This window comes from Physella acuta, unplaced genomic scaffold (assembly GCF_028476545.2).
Source record: "Physella acuta isolate Inbredline_101_S28 unplaced genomic scaffold, ASM2847654v3 ptg000200l, whole genome shotgun sequence".
Classification (NCBI taxonomy): domain Eukaryota; kingdom Metazoa; phylum Mollusca; class Gastropoda; family Physidae; genus Physella; species Physella acuta.
The window spans coordinates 678,472-700,915 of record NW_026731719.1 but is presented as its reverse complement, the minus strand read 5'-3'; the positions used below and the strand labels follow the sequence as shown (position 1 = coordinate 700,915).

Below are 22,444 nucleotides of genomic sequence, written 5' to 3'. Positions count from 1 at the left end.
ATACGAGGGGATTCTGTCCGATTACACTAAGGACAAGCTGACCAACAAATTAGTGACACGACAAAACTTCACTTTCAATGAAGCACAAACACACATTTTTGTCACTATCTGTGACATCTCTATTTGTTGTCACTATCTGTGACATCTCTAGTTGTTGTCACTGTGACATCTCTAATTGTTGTCACTATCTGTGACATCACTAGTTGTTGTCACTATCTGTGACATTTAGTTGTTGTCACTATATGTGGCATCTCTAGTTGTTGTCACTATTTGTGACATCTCTAGTTGTTGTCACTACCTGTGACATTTCTGAGAGTCTAATGCAATGCGTTTCCCGCTAGACCACTCCGTCCCATAAAACAACAAGACTATCAATGCAAAAATGTACAAAAATCAACATATTTAGTTATTTTTTTAAAAAGTTAGCAATATAGAAAATCTAGCTCTCTGCCGCTAGACCACTCCCTCCCATAAAACAACAAGAATATCAATTCGAAAATTTACGAAAATCAAATTTAGGGTAAAGGAGGGCGTTAAGAGCCACACTTTTTAGCACCTGTACATTTTTAAAGATTTCTACTAATCTAAGAATTTTTTAGTATTGAAAATATGGCAAAATTATTCTAACATATCTTACACAATATAAAAATAATAACAAAGTCTATTAAATATACTTTAAATGGGTTTAATTGAACATTTATTGTCATACCCCCAAAATCAGCATTTGGGGTGAAAGGAGCCGGGCAGTGGGGCAATAAGTATTATCTCCTAGTTTAGACTAACTCCGCAATAAAAATAATTAATTTCTAACCCCAAAATAGTTAATGCTGTGTACACACACTTTAACTGATACTAGCTATCACTAGGCCCCAATGGGCCCAGTCTACAATTGATACAATTGCATGTGTACATAGGGCCTAAAGTCTAGTAGTTTACAGTAGGCACATAAGTATGCCTAGTGTGTAGCTAGTATACTAGTGTGTAGCTGTCCAGAGTTAACATTCTTGTATGTAAAAAGGGGTGGTACTAACTAATCTGCCTTAATGCTTTCCCCTGATAAGCCATGTGTGCTATACATTACATAACATGACATGGAGGTGAGAAATGTTGAGGGGAGAGCAGTGGTACTGGTTTCCCCTTTGTTCTCCTTGCTGGACCCTGAGGGCCATAAATTACATAAGGAGATGCTATCTCTGGTTGGCTGAGATCTAAGAACTTAGTCCATGTTACCTACAAAGAGATGAAGTTTTATGGTGGGTTAGATACAGGTGGGGGCTGTGTATCATGGGGGTGAGAAATTGTGAGGGGAGAGCAGTGGTACTGGTTTCCCCTTTTTTTCTCCTTGCTGGACCCTGAGGGCCACAAATTGCATAAGGAGATGCTATCTCTGGTTGGCTGAGATCTAAGAACTTAGTCCATGTTACCTACAAAGAGATGAAGTTTAATTGTGGGTTAGATCATGGAGGTGAGAAATTGTGAGGGGAGAGCAGTGGTACTGATTCCTCTTTGGTCTCCACCCTGCTAGACCATTAAGGTCATATGTTACATAACATGCCACCACAGATTGTCTGAGATCTGTAACTGTAATCCATGTTACCTACAAAGAGATGAAGTTTTATGTGGGCCAGAAACTGGTGGGGGCTGGGTATCATGGGGGTAAGAAATTGTAAGGGGGGGAGCAGTGGTATTAATGTGTCTGTTTACTTCCATGCTGGACCATGAGGGTCATAAATTACATAACATACCACCCCAGATTGGCTGAGACCTAAGAACATTTATTCCTGTTACCTACAAAGAGATTAGAAATTTTATGGTTGGTTAGAAACAGGTGGGGGCTGAGTCGGCTGTATTGCCCCTTAGGGGTAATAAGTACTCATACCATTTTAAAAATTACCTTGCTAACATGAGATGACTGAATTTTTACTTTTTAGCAGGTTAGAATAGTATTTCTATCATTTAGACACAAGTCTGTTTAACAATTAATACATTTTGTGTTAACTATTCCTATACCAGTGTCATATTCAGTGGTCTAATAAATGAGAAACTTGCACATAGGGTTTCAAGAGCCACATAACAGTATCTGTTATAACTTTTCTAAACAGGCAAGCTAGTGAACAAAATGAATGTATTCATGTAGATTTAGTTATTATCTAACAAATAAAACCATTATGGTAATGATCAGTCAAGTTTTACTCTGATAATGATAAAAACTTTATAGCATGGTAAAATGGGACTAATGTCGGCCATTTTGTTTTGGCACCAATAATCACTGTGCAAAAAAAATTCACCAAAATAAAACTTTTCTAGCCATAGCTATAAAAATAGTGTTAAAATGTACAACAACCAATACTCTAATACAGGAACAAAGAATGGGCTTGAAAAACTCATTTGGTTTATTACAAAGTGAAGTTTCCCAAGTTATGTCTATTTGGAAAAAAAGTTCACAAAATGGTTTTATGGAGATGAGAAATTTTAGGGAAAGAGCAGTGGGATTAAATCTTGTCTCATCCTCTCCCTATTGGACCAAATGGGTCATAAATTACATAAAATGAATCCTCTGCTTCTCTGTTATCAAAGAACAGCAGTGGTTGTTACCTCAGAAGTAGATTAGCAGTGTTATTGGGGGTTTTGTGGGGGTGGGGTGTTGATTGGGGCTTAATACCACATGGCTCTTAACGCCCTCCTTTACCCTAATTATTTTTTAAAAGTTATCGTGACTTATAGTCGGTCTTCTTAACGGCTTGCAAGATCTATGTTGCATTTATGTGCGCAAAAAATGTAGTGACATAGACTAGATGTAGACTATAGATATAGATCTAGATTTAGGCCCTAACAGAAAATTAGTTTTTCTAGATCTAGAATCTAGATCTAGAATCTAGATCTAGACCCTAGGCCTTTTTCGTACTACGCGTTCAGAAAAGAAATGTGTGCGTTTGATTTTTTTCACACGTGACGCAACTATATCTACCAATCAAATTGCATACTTCTATCATGTGATAAGTCAGTCACGCCTCCTGTCACATTATCAGGGACGCCATTTTGTAAACTCAAGTGAAGAAAATGTCCTGCACACGACCCTAATATTATTGTTTTCAACTTTTGCACGTGGGTAACTTTTTTCATTACGGTCATACCGGCAACGATGCCGAACTGCCTACCTCTGATATTGTATCATATTTTAACCCTAACTTACCAAAGGATACCATATTATATCATGATTTTTAATAGTGCCATGCGCAAAGCTAGACTTCTAGATATCCTCCACCATGATTATAAGACACTGGAAATCTGTACCTCTCGCACAAACCAAAACCTACACTACTCACTACAACTTTGAACTTGGTCATCTAGATCTAACCCTTCTGTCTAGATCTCTAGATCTAAATCTAGAATCTACCTACACTACGCAACGCACTGTTTGATTTCCATTCTTATTCGTAGATCTAGACTAGAATCTATATTCGGTAATCTATCGTTTTGGGTACGTAAAATCGCCCGCGATTTGTAATGTGAAAAACAGGTGACTCCTTAAATTTTAATAATTATTTCACATTTTGAGGAGGATTTATGTTTTTAAAAATTCAAAAATGTTTCTTTGATTCATTTATGTACCTGTTTTTAAACAATTGAATTAAAACTTTTCCGTAATAAATGAAGACTAGCGATGTTTCCAACAGATGCAACCATGCTCATTTACTATAGCAGCCATCTTGTCGAAGTTTTATTTTTATAAGCTTTTAGCGCCAGATTCAGGGGGAAGCCACTCTATTTTACAAATGGCTGCTGTTTATATAGCAAATCTTGCTCTCAGACACTGCTGTTTAAAGTTAATTTCTGGCCTATATCGATATATTTAGCCATTGATTTAGGTTTATTATTCATTTATCTATAATATTTGACACAAAAGTATGACAATATACTTCTATTAAAGCCTTGACAACGAGGTAACGTTTTCGTACATAAATAGCCGCGGGCGATTTTACGTACCCAAAACGATAGATTACCCTATATTCTATGCCTGACAGTGACAGCTGGAGCAAATCTTCTAATCTAGGCTAGAATTTTTCTTCAGTTTTGGAGTAAAGAGTTTATCATTCATTTATCAATGATCTGATAATTGTTTAAAATTAAATGTAGGCTAATGTTACACTACCACTAATGAATGTATGTAGATCTAGAGAATCTAGTAAATGTAGACTTTTTTTTGCAGAGGGATCTAGATCTAGATTTCTAGATCAGTATTCTATTAGTTTAGATGTTGATGCTAGATACTATTCAATGAACTAAAGATTAAGAATATTGCAGAAAATCTATTCCAGGCCTAGATCTAAGTAAAGACAGTAAAGTAAGTTTAATAAATTTAAAAATTACAATCTAGTTACTAGACTATTTATTATTGTGAAAATAAATTATCGAAGTATTAGGGCTATTCACCGTTGTGACTGTTTTTGATATTGTAATAATTTTGTTCTCTTCTGTTTCTCGCTCTTAAGTCTTAGGGGTCGTCCATAAATGACGTCAAACTCGTAGGGGGAGAGGGGGTTCCGTAATTTTGTGACAGTGTGTGATGAGGGGGGTAAGATGGTGCACCGTCACACTTTTGCATTAAAAAAAGCGATGTTAGAAAACGAATTTTAGACGTTATTTCACGTTTTAGAAAACTGTTTTAGTAAATTGTATTAGGAATTGATTAAAATACTCTATTTTGACAGAGTTCAGACAAGATTTTAGAAAAATATCGATGTTTTAAAATAATTCAACTGCAATTTTGAGTGGGGTTGTAGGCTGAGGTGTGATGTCATTTTAGGGGGGGGGGTCTGGCTTTTTGTGACGGAGGGGAGGGGGGAGGTAAAGAATTGTCCAAAAAAGCGTGACGTCATTTATGGATGACCCCTTACTCTCAGTCACCAATGATGAAGAATGAGTCGTCTTCTGCAAATCTTTCTTGACCGAGAGTTGTCTGTGTGTAGCGCGCGTCTTAAAAAGACTAGCGCCAACACGCATGCTGCATAAAGTAGTGGCTAGGGCCGTCATTTCTCCCTCCCCTCTAAGGCTAAGCTGCTGGTGTATATACCCCACCCGCGAGCTTCTTGGATGACACCTTGCTGTGGGCATGAATTTTAGCGCTTACCTCTGAAAATTTCCCCTTCTTTTGTGCTAACCTACCCCAAATAACTCTATATAAAAACTTAACGCGATCTCCTAAAATTCTAATAACTTATCATCTGAAACCACAGACTTCACGAGGATACAAATAACATATAACATCAATAAGTTGTTCTTAAAGAATAATACATCAAACCTGCAAATAACGTTAAAATATAATCAAATACACCTAATTAAAGTAGATTTCCATATCGGCTTGCTCCTAACTAACACTAAGATTAAACATCAATTATAATTATCAAAATACAACATAATGTTCAAATAAAACAAACAGAAACTGATTCCATTGTAATATCAATTAACATGAAGCTTTTACAGTCTTGTTATACATTTGTTATATCCACGGTCCTTCTGGTTAGATCTGTACATCTTATAATTTCAGTTTTCCTGCGGTATGTTCACAGACCGAACCATGAGCATAATTGAAATGGTTCTAAAACCTCAATATGGTTCTAGCTCAAAGTTAAACTGTATCTACTTACATTTCGTTAGAACAAATTCACATCCAGGAATTTAATAAAAACATCCGATTTTTTTTAAAAAAATCACAACGTGTCGTAATGATCCAGATCATTATTTAAGTATTCACACTCTATTTAAGTAATTCAGAACACTATTTTAGGAATTCACATGGTATCAAAATAATCCAGAACACAGTCTATACTCATCATTTTAACAGGCTCTATTTTGTTAATCCAACAGTCGACGAGGTCATTTGATTTCTCGTTGGGATCTTTTGTTTCCCCCCGCGTCGTTATGTGTAGTAACCGTTAGTTATTGGCAGGTTTCATTAGCCCCATGATCATCGCCTTTCTCCGACAGCTGACTCTCTATGTCTTGACCTTTGTCGCCTGTCTCATCGTCCGTTGAGTATTCCGACAGTTGAGGTGAACTACCATCATGATGAAGTTTGAGTTGTAAGTCACAACAATCCATTTAGTTGGTTCCCGTTGGTGAAATGGTTTTAATTTGTCGTGGTTCACGACTTTTGTCTTTTTGCCCTTGTTCTCTAACTCAAAGAGAAGGTCACTCAGTTTCCTTATGATGACGTATGGACCTCTCCAGTGTCTGTGAGCAAGCTTCCTACTGACGCCTACCTTCCTTGCCTCCTCCAGACACAACACTACATCTCCAACATTGTAGTCATTGGAGACAATGTTGAGGACGTAGTATCTTTTGCTCCTCTCGTGTAGGCCTCCTGTCTTCTCGACAGGTTGTTGTCTAATGTGACATCTCTTGCAACACTTCACCCAGTCGGTGACTTCATGTTTCATTCTAAACCAAAAATATTGTTCTTGTACCTTGGATAATATGTTTTGAATGTCAACATGTTTGGCGCCCTTGTTATTGTGACACTTGTCTAGAACCTTAGATGTGGCACAATCACCTTTAGTTCTGTCTTCCCATCTTTTGTCACCCACTTCCCCTCTGAAAGTGTCATTCTGTTAAAATCCAGCCAATAATAGCGGAGTTCTCGGCCTTCTGCAGTTAACTCCCTCTGTTCAGGTCTCTATTTTTTCTGCACCCAGGAAATACACTTCTTCAAAATATGATCACCATTTTGTGCCTTCCGTATTTCTTGCTGGTAGAACAGTAGACCCTTCCGCAGAAAGAATAGATCATGTTTCTCGTCTGTAGTAGAAGTTTCCAAATATTGCGGCAACTGGTGAGACTCTGTGTGTACTTTGTGTTTTTCTTGGAACTGTGTCGTTTAAGTTGTAGAAGTTGGACCGCCATCTATGGTCTTGTACTTTGGACACCCTTTCTCTGCCTCTGGTCTGTGTCGGGACCCTTCGACCATTGAGGTATAAGCCATTTTTAGCCAAAAATTGAAACTCCTGTTTCATTATTAGGAAGTCCATCCCAAAGAAACCATCTTCCTCAATTCTTCAATGCCAGCTATGACAGTTCTCCACTTGGTGACAACATTGCCAACTCTCATATCTACTGTACATGTGCCCAGACAGCTTATTCTGTCACCCCCTGCAGATTGCAGTGTAACCTTTTTGTCCATGGCTTGAAGTTTGTTTCTAACCAAATGTGGTAACTTGTTGAAGGCTCTTGATTATTACATTTATTCTTATCAATATCATTCAGGTTGACAATTCAGAGCTTTAACTTCTATTTCTAACAAAATGTAAAATAATGCAAAATCATTCATTTCATTGTGATGAACAATTTTAAGCTCCTTTTGATGAATGCAGATGTATTCTGTTTAAGTTATAAGAGCGAAAATAGGCAAAGAACTGTTGACCTATAAAAGTTGGTCATAGACCTATTAATTTTACTTTTATAATTTACTTTAGCCTACTAGGTAGATTAAACATGACAATGACTCATCATTTCTATGGCTTCCTTTTAATCAATTGGACTGTTTTATAATATTTAGAGTTGCTAAATCAATCTGGCCCTTGATGCTGCTAGTTAATGTGACAGTAACAATGATACAGAAGATCTCTAGTGGAATGAGTTTAGTTAGTTAATGTGACAGTAACAATGATACAGAAGATCTCTAGTGGAATGAGTTTAGTTAATGTGACAGTAACAATGATACAGAAGATCTCTAGTGGAATGAGTTTAGTTAGTTAATGTGACAGTAACAATGATACAGAAGATCTCTAGTGGAATGAGTTTAGTTAGTTAATGTGACAGTAACAATAATACAGAAGATCTCTAGTGGAATGAGTTTAGTTAATGTGACAGTAACAATGATACAGAAGATCTCTAGTGGAATGAGTTTAGTTAATGTGACAGTAACAATGATACAGAAGATCTCTAGTGGAATGAGTTTAGTTAATGTGACAGTAACAATGATACAGAAGATCTCTAGTGGAATGAGTTTAGTTAATGTGACAGTAACAATAATACAGAAGATCTCTAGTGGAATGAGTTTAGTTAATGTGACAGTAACAATGATACAGAAGATCTCTAGTGGAATGAGTTTAGTTTGGTCTACTGCTAGATGTGCCCTAGGTTAGGGAATAACAGTTGACCAGCTTGTTGTTTATTCATCATTAATATGTTTTCTTGTTGGGAGAAGGGCCACTTTTAGTGTTAGACCTCTTTCTCAGGATTAAAATATCTAATCTGTCTTTTTAATTAATTTAAAAGAAATATTTCTGAAACATTACTTTCTGTTTGAGCTGTAGGACTTGAGGGCTGCTTAGTTTCAGAGAAACTTAGCAGAGAGCAAAGTGAAAAAATAGAATAATTTTTGTGTTTCAGGCCTAAAGAAAGTCAAAGAAAATGCAGATAGGAAATATTTTGGTTTGTTCCATGGTTTTGTTTAGTGGATTGATTACATCTGAAAGTCAAAATGGCACAAATCTCCCCAACTGGCATGTACATCTGCATGAGGTAATCTATTTTCACCTTACTTTTTTTGCTCATTTATTTTTTAGTCATTATTATTCTGACATTTTTTCATATTGTTTAGAGCAACAAGAGCTACATAAATCTCTATCATGCTAAGTAAATTTTTTTTTCCCATTTTTTAGGAGGAGGGCGGCAATGTTACGTTTAATGTGACCTTGGATGCCATCACATTAGAAGAAAGCTACTTCTTTATACAGAAACTCTTTGTTAAATATGGTGACCAACATCAGCTCAATCTCACTGGATTTACCAAGCTACTCAACAGTCTAGGCTTAGGGATTCATAGCCATGATGGTAAGTAGGCTTGGTAGACTTGATGGCAGTAAGTTTCAGCTTGATAGCCATGAAGATTCATTTAATGTTGTTACCTTTTGATGTTTTTCTAGCATTTTGTCAAATTCCAAAAGCTTTTGTTCTCAGATCATCACCAACACAAGAGATCACTGGAACAAACCCATGTCCATTCCAGTCATCAGGAGGTATGTTACCACTGCACCCAACAATTCAATGTCTGCACCAGCCTTATTCTAAACAATGATCAGTGCCAAGTCTTTTTCCTTACAAATCAAATAACATTGTAAAACGTGTCCATGTTTTACACAAATGTTGCCTTTGTGTAACTTGTCTGTTTTATGTTTTACATAGATATTGTATTTGTGTAACTTGTCTGTTTTATGTTTTACAAAGATGTTGTATTCTGTGTAGCTTGTCTGTTTTATGTTTTACATAGATGTTGTATTCTGTGTAACTTGTTTGTTTTATGTTTTACATTGTTAATGCTCTGTCCACAGTGTCTGTCAGTGTCAGAAATTTTAGAAGCTTTCCACCTAGCATCACATAAAAGACTTACCAAAGAGGAGTTTGTCTTCTTGTGTCCAGCCTTGCTGCACCAGCTGGACCTGGAAGTCTGCCATCACCACCAGTACCATCAGATGCTTGACGAGCCTGTCCACGCTCAGCCTCAGGCCTACAACATTCACGACATTCCAGCCAAAGGTTCTTGTCCACTTCTCTCAGCCAAAACTTGTCTTTGTTGTCAGCCAAAACTTGTCTTTGTTGTCAGCCAAAATTTGTCTTTGTTGTCAGCCAAAACTTGTCTTTGTTATCAGCCAAAACTTGTCTTTGTTGTCAGCCAAAACTTGTCTTTGTTGTCAGCCAAAACTTGTCTTTGTTGTCAGCCAACAGTTGTCCTTGTTGTCCACTAGTCTTGTATCATTAAGTTTATGCTATTGCTCATGTTTTGCTTGCTGCCATTGAAGGCTGTGTTTACCCTTACAGTGTGGGGATACAGTTTTATAGCAGTGCTGATTATAAGTCTAGTTGGACTGCTGGGTGTGGCTGTGATACCCATCATGCAGAAAGTATTCTACAATCATCTCCTGCAGTTTCTTGTGGCACTGGCCATAGGCGCTTTGTCTGGGGATGCTCTGTTACACCTGTTACCTCATGTAAGTACTCACTCCCATAGTACCAGACTTGATGACACTCCCATAGTACCAGACTTGATGACACTCCCATAGTACCAGACTTGATGACACTCCCATAGTACCAGACTTGATGACACTCCCATAGCACCAGACTTGATGACACTCCCATAGTACCAGACTTGATGACACTCCCATAGTACCAGACTTGATGACACTCCCATAGTACCAGACTTGATGACACTCCCATAGTACCAGACTTGATGACACTCCCATAGTACCAGACTTGATGACACTCCCATAGTACCAGACTTGATGACACTCCCATAGTACCAGACTTGATGACACTCCCATAGTACCAGACTTGATGACACTCCCATAGTACCAGACTTGATGACACTCCCATAGTACCAGACTTGATGACACTCCCATAGTACCAGACTTGATGACGCTGACATTGCTTATAATCTTTAAGTTTTAGGCTGGTGGTATAATTGAGTTGTTCTTTGATTGTAAAGTTTTAGGCGGGTGGTATATTTGAGTTGTTCTCTGATTGTAAAGTTTTAGGCGGGTGGTATATTTGAGTTGTTCTCTGATTGTAAAGTTTTAGGCTGGTGGTATATTTGAGTTGTTCTCTGATTGTGAAGTTTTAGGCTGGTGGTATATTTGAGTTGTTCTCTGATTGTAAAGTTTTAGGCGGGTGGTATATTTGAGTTGTTCTCTGATTGTAAAGTTTTAGGCGGGTGGTATATTTGAGTTGTTCTCTGATTGTGAAGTTTTAGGCGGGTGGTATATTTGAGTTGTTCTCTGATTGTGAAGTTTTTGTTGGGTGGTATATTTGAGTTGTTCTCTGATTGTAAAGTTTTAGGCGGGTGGTATATTTGAGTTGTTCTCTGTACCAGGCTCTGATGGGCTCACATGAGAGCAGCAACTCCACGAGTGAGCATAAACACGAGGGAGACGGCCACGAGCACACACAGGCGGCCTGGAAGGGTTTGATGGCCTTGGGTGGGATCCTGTTCTTCTTCATCACTGAGAGGCTGCTGACCATTGTCACGGTCATCAAAAGGAATAGGAACTCAGAGGTAAGTCATTCAGGCTTGACTTAGATGAAAGCTGTTTGAAATGCTAATCATTCTAGTTTGACTTAATGTAATGTAGTACCAGATGCAAAGAACTTGCTTAGATTTTTGTGTCTGAACCTCCTGCTCACATGGCAGTACAAAGTTTTAGGTGTGTTAGATGTACTATCAGCACTAGCTGTTTTATTTAGTATTGTTGTAGACATGCTTTACTTACTGTAACAGATAGCTGGGCTGTACAATGTTAGCATTAAATTGTACATGACGGGTCTATCTGAACATGACAGGTCTATCTGTACGTGGCTGGTCTATCTGAACATGACAGGTCTATCTGAACATGACAGGTCTATCTGAACATGACAGGTCTATCTATATGTGGCTGGTCTATCTGAACATGACAGGTCTATCTGAACATGACAGGTCTATCTGTACGTGGCTGGTCTATCTGTACATGGCTGGTCTATCTGAACATGACAGGTCTATCTGAACATGACAGGTCTATCTGAACATGACAGGTCTATCTGAACATGACAGGTCTATCTATACGTGGCTGGTCTATCTGAACATGACAGGTCTATCTGAACATGACAGGTCTATCTGTACGTGGCTGGTCTATCTGTACATGACAGGTCTATCTGAACATGACAGGTCTATCTGTATGTGACTGGTCTATCTGTATGTGACTGGTCTATCCATACATAACATGTCTATCTGAACATGACAGGTCTATCTGTACGTGGCTGGTCTATCTGTACGTGGCTGGTCTATCTGTACGTGGCTGGTCTATCTGTACGTGGCTGGTCTATCCATACATGACAGGTCTACCTTTGAATTGTGACAATGTTCTTGTGTTTGCCAGCGTCAGATAAAGAAGAAAAGATGTGAGCAGTTCTGTGCTATTGAGTCCAACAAGGCAGCAGTCGGCTCCAAGCTGAGCCACAGACAGGCCAGTGAGGACGAGTGTGATCGTACAGTCATGCTGGTACACCCAAATAAAGGTACAGCCTTTTTTTTTTTACTACACATCTCACATATTGGAATAGTACATCCAAATAAAGGTACAGCCTTTTTTACTACACATCTCACATATTGGAATAGTACATCTAAAGAAAGGTATATTTTACTAGACATATCACATATTGAAATAGTAAATCTAAAGAAAGGTATATTTTACCAGACATGTGTTAAATATATTGGATTGGTATGCCAGAAAAGGTACAGCTGGATACACACAAATGACAAACGTAAAGGTTCAGAAACCTAAACATTACTTTAAAAACAACCTAAGAAGTCCCAGTTTGTAAAACCAAAATATGAATATTTAAAACAAGTCCCATAATTTTCTACTGGCACACCTTTCCTTATCACAGGAAGTTCAAGGTCTTTGTGTAGTATTGATTTAGTTTATAAATCTTAATAAAACTAATTGAATGACTTCTATGCCGTCATAGAGCTTTATTATTTCATTTGTATCAAGGATAACTGTCTGTATTAGCATGCTACAATATACAAATGGTTGCAAGAAACTCCTGTATTAGCATGCTGCAATAGTCAAATGGTTGCAAGAAACTCCTGTATTAGCATGCTACAATAGTCAAATGGTTGCAAGAAACTCCTGTATTAGCATGCTACAATAGTCAAATGGTTGCAAGAAACTTTAATTTGCAAGTACAAACAAGGTTCATGTGCTTTTGAGAGAAAATTCAAAAGAAGTCTACATATACTCCAGACAGATATTTTCAAAATGCATTACTTGTTAGCAAGCATCTGATTTTCATGATACTTTTTTAACTGACACTCCCACCAATTTTAATGCACAAGAATTGGGGGGGTGGTCTTTTTGCCATACCTGATTTAGTAACCTTTGCAATGTCCTGAAATATATCTTTTTCCCTTCTTAAAAAACTCCAGAATTTTGTTTTAAACATAAGTGGGCCATAAAAATTCTGGCCCAACTTTCTTTCATCACATGCCCAGAAACATCTTGATGTCATTAGGTTGTTGCTTGACTTATTTTTTAAGCTGATTCCTTGATAATGATGGCTGTCAGAAAAGACCAATATATCTTTTTCATTTTTTTACAAAGTTGAGCGGTTATTTCAAAACTTAAGTGTAATAAGTTTTTTATCAAGCAAATTCTACAATACTGATTACATTATAATGATGAATGTTAAGTGTTTAAAATGCACTTTTCATCTGTCGTATATTCATTCATTTCACTAAGTACAAGGTAGTAGAAGATAATGTAAGAACTAACTTCTCATTGCATAAAAATCATTTTCTAACATCCTCAAAACTTTGATAATAACAGGTTGAATATTAAATGCCCTGCCTTAATTAACTTATTTTAATCATTAAAAAAATACCTGGCCCTGAAAAAAATATGTCTGAAAATAATAACTTAATCAAAACAACAGCCAACTTGAAGTCCACCATTTAGCCTTCAGTGTATTCGAACAAGAAGAATTCTAGCAGACAACATGTGTGCTGAACTGTCACAACAACCCTCCTTACTAACTTACCCATCATAACAGTCATAGCATCATAAACATTTTAAAACAAACACTTTTTTTTTTTCAAAAGTCGTTTTCTAGTCTATCGATTAATTTTGATAGTTAAAATTTGTATGAAGTCATTTTCAACACTAGTTAAGATAAAAATCTTAGACAACAACCTAATGTCATAGTACAATGTGTGAGCATACAATGTCCAGCATAGAACCATTTATTATTACCCCAGAGGTCATGGTACAATGTGTGAGCATACAATGTCCAGCATAGAACCATTTATTATTACCCCAGAGTATCAGACAATAGATTGTACATATTTGTGAAATTGCTCCCTTTTTTTGGCCTGCAGGTGTTTTGTACCTTAATTTTCTTGGGTACTTGTTTATATGCCCCATTCCACATACAATTTAAGTAAAATGTGATGAGAGAGGATTTCATGCCTATATAATTTATTGAGTAAATGAAGGATTTCATGCCTATATAATTTATTGAGTAAATGAAGGATTTCATGCCTATATAATTTATTGAGTAAATGAAGGATTTTATGCCTATATAATTTATTGAGTAAATGAAGCAAGGCCCAAAACATTAGGCTAAATAATATGCATTGGACAGGCATTGAAAACTACAAATCGCATATAGTGTAGGTTACCCTATTTTATTGGCTATATCCACCACAGTAAAGATTTATGGCTTTATTACCTGCTTGTAAAATTGTTACAGAAAAAGTGAAGTATTGTTAACTTTTTATGGCAGGCCAACTACAGGCTGTGTTCTGGGAACATGTCATCTGTAAGGGGCATTGTTCTCGGCACATGTTGTCATTTTGTGTGTTCTCTGCATGTTGTCATTTTGTGTTTTCTGGGCACATACATGCCATTTTGTGTGTTCTGGGCACATAATGCCATTTTGTGCACATAATGCCATTTTGTGCGTTCTGGGAACATGTTGTCATTTTGTGTTTTCTGGGCACATACATGCCATTTTGTGTGTTCTGGGCACAAATGCCATTTCTGTGTTCTGGGAACATGTTGCCATTTTGTGAGTTCAGGGAACATGTTGACATTATGTGTGTTCTGGGAACATGTTGACATTATGTGGCTGTGTTCTGGTAGTTCACTTGGGTCACTGTGACCTCTGCTGTTTGCTGGGGTCACTGTGACCTCTGCTGTTAACTGGGGTCACTGTGACCTCTGCTGTTTGCTGGACTGCAAATTGTGAAGGTGCTGTTGTGTTTAGTCCTAATGTTAGTGATTGTATCACATACATTATTTGGCTGTCTTAATTTTCTTTTGTTAATTGTAATTAAGTATGTGGACTGTCTGAAAATGACAAGCTGATTGATTTGACATAATATACAATTAAAACATTTGAACCCTGGTGATTTTCTCAAAACATATCTAAATGTATTAGGAAAAAATCTCTAATCAGGCACTCATCGTTCATGTTTTGACTTGTAACTCCTGTTTGTTATGCTAATCTTTTTGTTGACATGTAATGTAACTCCTGTTTGTTATGCTAATCTTTTTGATTTGATCTGTTTTGTCTTGTTGTTATGGAAACAATGATACCTTGTCAATCACTTTCCTAGATGATAAGCCAGAAGCAAATGGTATGGTTTTTATTCACTTTTTTCTCATAACTCCCTCTTTAAACATGCTGATAAAACAGAAATAAAAAACATCTTTAATATGGCTGCTACTTGTGTGTTGTAAACACATTCTTATCTAGCCACATTTATAGTCTTCTGTCTGGAGAAATAACTCTTAACACTTTATTATGTATGTCTCATATATATATATATATATATATATATATATATATATATATATATATATATATATATATATATATATATATATATATATATATATATATATATAAAATTATGTGTAAAGTATCTAACTTGCTTTTAAATGATTAAATTCCAAATTGAAACAAATGTATTTATGACAAATTTACTTAAATGATATCAAATATTTCCATTCTTAATTGTCCATCCCTGACAACCCACATCTTACCCTTGGTTACACACCCACAAATAATAAACAGAACATAAAATTTAAAGTTGTTTAAGATTGACCCAGCTAATTAAAACCCAATTATCATCAGACCCTCACCTTTTCACCCCCACCCTAACTCAAGTAAACACTAAATGTGATACTTAAACTACAAGACATGAGATCTATTTATAGAACTGAGTTTTTGAATCTAGCCCTATAACCAGTGTATCAACATTTCTTGACCTTGTATTTTGGGTCTTCCAGCCTTTATTTTATTCCCTTTGTGCCACCAAGGACCTTAGTCTTTAACATAAGGGTTTTACTTTCTACATCATTTTTATTGTGTGGGTGTGTGGGTGTGTGATCACAAGGACCTTAGTCTTTAACATAAGGGTTTTACTTTCTACATCATTTTTATTGTGTGCATGTGTGGGTGTGTGATCAAACCTTGTTACTAAGTGTATATTGAGACTGAGGTTTCCAGACTAATGCATCAATGAAACCAGGAGAGATGTTCTCTTGTAATTAAAGCTATAAAGATGCATCAATGAAACCAGGAGAGATGTTCTCTTGTAATTAAAGCTATAAAGATGCATCAATGAAACCAGGAGTGATGTTTTCTTGTAATTAAAGCTATAAAGACCATAATACAGATGGCTGAAGGTAATGAGTACAGGGAGATAACTGGGTGATAGGAATCTTGCTGGACAGGGCCAACTAGTATTTCAATTTACTATTAGGATTGTGTCTGTATGTTAATACTAAATATTAGAACATGAATGGTCAATACAAAACTTGATAACAACAACCTTTAAAATGCATGAACAGTAAGAAGATAATGGTACATTCTCAGTCTAATAGTAAATGTGTCTCTGGCTAAAAATTTAATGTGTGAAACAGTGATAGAGCAAGGAATGTTTTTATCTTTTGATCAAATGAAAATCTTTGAGCTAAAACTACACAAGTCACAAAATAAAGACTTAGAGAAAAGAAATTGGCCATACCCATGGAGTGAATGAGCACTGGAGAAATGGAGTGAATGAATGAGGCCAATATGTTAGTGAACTGTTTGTTGTCTAGCTACTTAGAAGGTTTTGGCCAATATGTTAGTGAACTGTTTGTTGTCTAGCTACTGACAAGGTTTTGGCCAATATGTTAGTGAACTGTTTGTTGTCTAGCTACTGACAAGGTTTTGGCCAATATGTTAGTGAACTGTTTGTTGTCTAGCTACTGAGAAGGTTTTGGCCAATATGTTAGTGAACTGTTTGTTGTCTAGCTACTGAGAAGGTTTTGGCCAATATGTTAGTGAACTGTTTGTTGTCTAGCTACTGAGAAGGTTTTGGCCAATATGTTAGTGAACTGTTTGTTGTCTAGCTACTGAGAAGGTTTTGGCCAATATGTTAGTGAACTGTTTGTTGTCTAGCTACTGAGAAGGTTTTGGCCAATATGTTAGTGAACTGTTTGTTTTGGTATTTTAAGCCAGGTAAGTTGCTGCCAGTGGTTATGCTACATATATTCAGAGCTATGTATATCTCTATATCCTAACCCTGTCTCACTAGCCTACTATTTGTATTCCCATAACTATCACGTTTATTTTATTATCTTTAAGAGACTGCTTTCAACTAATGAAACAATTCCTTTTTAAAAGCAGCAAATAATTAGTCCTAAATTTTTTTCCTATATTCACTATTAATAATATATTAAGTCATAAAGTTAAACCTTAGTCAAGCTTTATTATAATGTATGTTTTTGGCTTTTTTTTTTTTTTTTTGGAAGATCCTCTCTTTGTTACATGGCAAATGGCTTCCGTAAACGTGGTGTATCAAGTGTCCAACTTTTGTATGTTTCAGCTCTTAAGAGTTACGCTGACGCAGCCCATGACGAGTTCTTACATCAATGTGACGAGGAACTGGTCCAGACTTCAGGCAAGTCTGCTGACTGTGATGTGGAAACATCCTTGATGGAGTTGAGCACCAAAAACATGGACTCAAACAATGGAGTCAGCTACTCCAAGACTGGGCACTCACACGGTCACGCCCACACTGTACCCAACTCTGTGTCAGCTGTTGCTTGGATGGTCATACTAGGTACGTGGTCGTCATGCTGGGTATATGGTTGTCATACTAGGTACGTGGTTGTCATACTAGGTAGGCCTACGTGTTTGCCATACTAGGTACGTGGTTGCCATACTAGGTACGTGGTTGTCATACTAGGTATGTGGTTGTCATACTAGGTACATGGTTGTCATACTGGGTATGTGGTTGTCATACTGGGTACGTGGTTGCACTGCTGGGTACGTGGTTGTCATGCTGGGTATGTGGTTGTCATACTAGGTACATGGTTGTCATACTAGGTACGTGGTTGTCATACTAGGTACATGGTTGTCCTGCTGGGTACATGGTTGTCCTGCTAGGTACGTGGTTGTCATACTAGGTACGTGGTTGCCATACTAGGTACGTGGTTGTCATACTAGGTACGTGGTTGTCATACTAGGTATGTGGTTGTCATACTAGGTACGTGGTTGTCATACTAGGTACGTGGTTGTCATGCTGGGTACGTGGTTGTCATGCTGGGTACGTGGTTGTCATACTGGGTACGTGGTTGTCATACTGGGTACGTGGTTGCCCCGCTGAGTATGTGGTTGCCATGCTAGGCATGAGGTTGCCATTGTTATGACTGATTCCATGGTTGATGCTAGTGGGTTATCCCCCACCTGATTTGGGACAAACTGTACTTGATAAGAAGGCATTTGTGACCCACCTGGCTGTTGTACAGTCACCTTGACATGATGTGAAGGGAGAGAGGTGGATGCTGTGGAGCCTGACCTGGGGATTCCATAGATAAGACAGTGACCCATTAAAACTGTTTTTTTAGACACACTGGTGCCGATGATTATATTATATAATTGTGGGCTCGATATGGTTCAGTAGTTAATACGTAAATGGCCCTAAAGGCTTAGAAGATAAGTCTTTACTATATACAAGTTGTAATAAGCAGAGGCTGAGAGAATTGCTGGAGTTAAAAGTTAGCCTTCAGAGGATGTAGATGTGTTCCTGTTGTAAGCTATTGTAGGGCTGGCCACCAAAACTGGTCACTGTTGACCACCAATTTTTTCTTCTGCTCTAGTCAAGATTCAAGTTGTTAGAGAGTATTTAGTATCAACAGTCAATAAAGTTGTTAGAGAGTATTTAGTATCAACAGTCAATAAAGTTGTTAGAGAGTATTTAGTATCAACAGTCAATAAAGTTGTTAGAGAGTATTTAGTATCAACAGTCAATAAAGTTGTTAGAGAGTATTTAGTATCAACAGTCAATAAAGTTGTTAGAGAGTATTTAGTATCAACAGTCAATAAAGTTGTTAGAGAGTATTTAGTATCAACAGTCAATAAAGTTGTTAGAGAGTATTTAGTAACAACAGTCAATAAAGTTTTTAGAGAGTATCAATTATCAATAAAGGGTCATCCATTTATGACGTCCACAAAAATTTGGAATTTGTTTATTGAAGATGCTGTAGACCAAACTTTTTAAGGTCATTTGTTGCTGTCTTGCTATCAATGACTACATGGGTTTTGGTAAATGTGACGTCATTATATTGCTTTTACGCAAGTTGCATGTGTTTCCATAACAAACCACCACTGCCCCTTTTGTGTGGTCACAATGAACGTTAGCCCTAGCCGCCTGACCATCGAGCTACACTTGCTTATATCTAAATTGAAAAAAATGACTAGATCTACATCATCTTCGGCTTTGACACACATAATGATGTAGGCCTACTATGATTTAGTTACAGCAGTTTGGAATGTTTAAAAATAAACTTGAAATACCATGATAAATTATTTTAGAAAATTGCTGCGGTCACTGCCCCCTCCCCCTCCCACTTGTAAACCGCTTCTTTTCCTTAGGCGGGCTGTATACAGCTACATTACTCATACATTTACTGCAAGAACTGCAGATTTAATGTATAATCTACATTTTATGTGCATTTTAAAAAAAAAAATTTTAATTATCAAATATTTTACCGTTAAATTCAACATGTGGAGTCCACATTGACTCGAACCCCTCCCACCAGTCAACATGTGACCTCAAAAGTTTATTTTACATTAAGAACTTGATGAAGTTTTGTGTAAGCATGGTATTAACATTCAACAATTATTTTACCATAATACTTAGTTAGATTTAGATGAAAATACGGTATGGATTCTCAAAAACTGGAGTCTGTATCGAGAGAAACAATTTATGGAGTAAACACATTGGTACCTCAGATGTATTGAATTCTTTCTTTAATATTGCACATATAAAGATTTTTTCGTATCTAAAAGCAACTTGTCCATTGTATGAATGTAGATGTTTGAGATTCGTTCGTATCTAAAAGCAACTTGTCCATTGTATGAATGTAGATGTTTAATCTGTTGACCTCAGGTGATGGCATCCACAACTTTAGTGATGGTTTGGCTATTGGTGCTTCATTTGCTAACAGTATCATAGGGGGAATGAGCACGTCTATAGCTGTGTTTTGTCATGAGCTGCCCCATGAGATAGGTGAGTACAGTTGTAACAGGGGGGGGGGGCTCACTAGTTAGGTGAGTACAGGGGGGGGGGGGCTCACTAGTTAGGTGAGTACAGGGGGGGCTCTCTAATTAGGTGAGTACAGGGGGGGCTCACTAGTTAGGTGAGTACAGGGGGGGCTCACTAATTAGGTGAGTACAGGGGGGGGGGCTCACTAGTTGAGTACAGGGGGGGCTCACTAGTTAGGTGAGTACAGGGGGGGCTCACTAGTTAGGTGAGTACAGGGGGGGCTCACTAATTAGGTGAGTACAGGGGGGGCTCACTAGTTGGGTGAGTACAGGGGGGGGCTCACTAGTTAGGTGAGTACAGGGGGGGGGGGGCTCACTAGTTAGGTGAGTACAGGGGGGGCTCACTAGTTAGGTGAGTACAGGGGGGGGGGCGGCTCATTAGTTAGGTGAGTACAGGGGGGGGGGGCTCACTAGTTAGGTGAGTACAGGGGGGGCTCTCTAATTAGGTGAGTACAGGGGGGGCTCACTAGTTAGGTGAGTACAGGGGGGGCTCACTAATTAGGTGAGTACAGGGGGGGGGGGCTCACTAGTTGAGTACAGGGGGGGCTCACTAGTTAGGTGAGTACAGGGGGGGCTCACTAGTTAGGTGAGTACAGGGGGGGCTCACTAATTAGGTGAGTACAGGGGGGGCTCACTAGTTGGGTGAGTACAGGGGGGGGCTCACTAGTTAGGTGAGTACAGGGGGGGGGGGGCGGCTCACTAGTTAGGTGAGTACAGGGGGGGCTCACTAGTTAGGTGAGTACAGGGGGGGGGGGGGGGCTCACTAGTTAGGTGAGTACAGGGGGGGGGGGGCATTTTGAGCTTGTACTTGAAGATTGTTATATGCTGGTCAGGTTTATAATTGGATAGAGCTTGTTTAAAAACATATGAACTCTTGCAGGTGACTTTGCTGTATTGCTGCGAGCAGGAATGACAGTCAAACAGGCTGTTCTGTACAACTGCCTGTCGTCCTTGCTGTGTCTGATTGGGATGGTCATTGGTGTTGCCATTGGCAACGTGGCTTCAGCCTCACTCTGGGTGTTTGCTATAGTGGGGGGAATGTTCTTGTATATTGCTCTAGTGGACATGGTGAGTCTGGCTTAGCTCTACTTGATACTCCCTCCCATCTCCACACATGTACCACCCCTCCCATCTTCACACATGTACCACCCCTCCCATCTCCACACATGTACCACCCCTCCCATCTCCACACATGTACCACCCCTCCCATCTCACATGTACCACCCCTCCCATCTCACATGTACCACCCCTCCCATCTCACATGTACCACCCCTCCCATCTCACATGTACCACCCCTCCCAGCTTCACACATGTACCACCCCTCCCATCTTCACACATGTACCACCCCTCCCATTTTCACACATGTACCACCCCTCCCATCTCACATGTACCACCCCTCCCATAACTTACTTCTTGCCTATTAATACTATTATATCAATATCTTTTGACACATTGATTTAAAACCCACACATAACTGTAAATTAAGCCCCACAACTAATATTAGTTTTAAGATATTTATTTATTGTAGAAAGATAATTACTTATTTTTAAAGAAGAAAAACTAAACAGAGAAGCAATAATGATATGTAAGAATCAGCAGTTGAGTTTAGATTAGGCAGCATTACAAATGAACATAAACACATAATACACCAACTTGAATTAAATGTTCTTTTTGCCATATGTAATTGATTAGTATGTTATTAAATTATGCATTTAATAAAAAGTATGGAGGAAAATGCCATAAAATTAAAATAATGACTTCCGCTAATTTCTAGATCTAGAATCTATTTTCAATTCTATACTAGGTAGGCCTCAATCGTTATCAATTACATACACTTCAGCAATTGTTGTTCATATTAATAATCTTTTAAATGCACTGAAAATTTAAAACAAACTTGCTTTTTTTAGTAACAGCATTGGTCACTCATGAGTTCAACTGACATGTTTTAGTGACCAATACTTTTCCTTAAGAAAGCAAGTTCAGTTAATTTTTTCATTCTCAGTCACATTAAAGCTTATTTGTATAAAGGTTGTTTTTTTTTTCACCATTTTTTAATTACATTTTTTTCAGCATCTGTTTATGGTTGTCATTTTTTTACTGTAAAATTTTTTTAAAAACTTTTCTTTACCAGCTACCTGAGATGAGCTCTGTTGATCCAAAGAAGGGAGAGAATCCATTCCTACATCTCCTGATCCAGGTGGCCGGCATTTTGCTGGGCTCTGGAATTATGCTGCTTATTGCCCTTTATGAGGACGAGATTAAAAAATCTTTTAGCTAAGGCTCACAACTGTGAAAACTTGCTGTTGGAATA

General features: G+C 37.8%; 1 protein-coding gene across 1 annotated transcript; it reads left to right on the top strand.

The window, feature by feature from the left end:
- Nucleotides 1–3,027: 3,027 nt before the first annotated feature.
- Nucleotides 3,028–22,444, top strand: LOC131937094 (zinc transporter ZIP10). Its single transcript, XM_059294287.1, has 13 exons — nucleotides 3,028–3,105; nucleotides 8,392–8,523; nucleotides 8,664–8,835; nucleotides 8,962–9,020; nucleotides 9,333–9,537; nucleotides 9,820–9,989; nucleotides 10,868–11,050; nucleotides 11,907–12,045; nucleotides 16,972–17,043; nucleotides 17,411–17,647; nucleotides 19,979–20,098; nucleotides 21,014–21,201; nucleotides 22,265–22,444. The coding sequence occupies exons 2-13, from the start codon at nucleotides 8,413–8,415 to the stop codon at nucleotides 22,409–22,411; spliced, it is 1,803 nt and encodes a 600-aa protein (XP_059150270.1). The 5' UTR covers nucleotides 3,028–3,105; nucleotides 8,392–8,412; the 3' UTR covers nucleotides 22,412–22,444.

Excerpts from the sequence above, each read along its gene's own strand:
- LOC131937094 (XM_059294287.1), top strand. The coding sequence starts at position 8,413 with ATGCAGATAGGAAATATTTTGGTTTGTTCCATGGTTTTGTTTAGTGGA. Across the intron at positions 8,836-8,961 it reads AGGGATTCATAGCCATGATG|ATCATCACCAACACAAGAGA; the intron begins GTAAGTAGGCTT and ends TTTTGTTCTCAG. Across the intron at positions 21,202-22,264 it reads ATATTGCTCTAGTGGACATG|CTACCTGAGATGAGCTCTGT; the intron begins GTGAGTCTGGCT and ends TTTCTTTACCAG.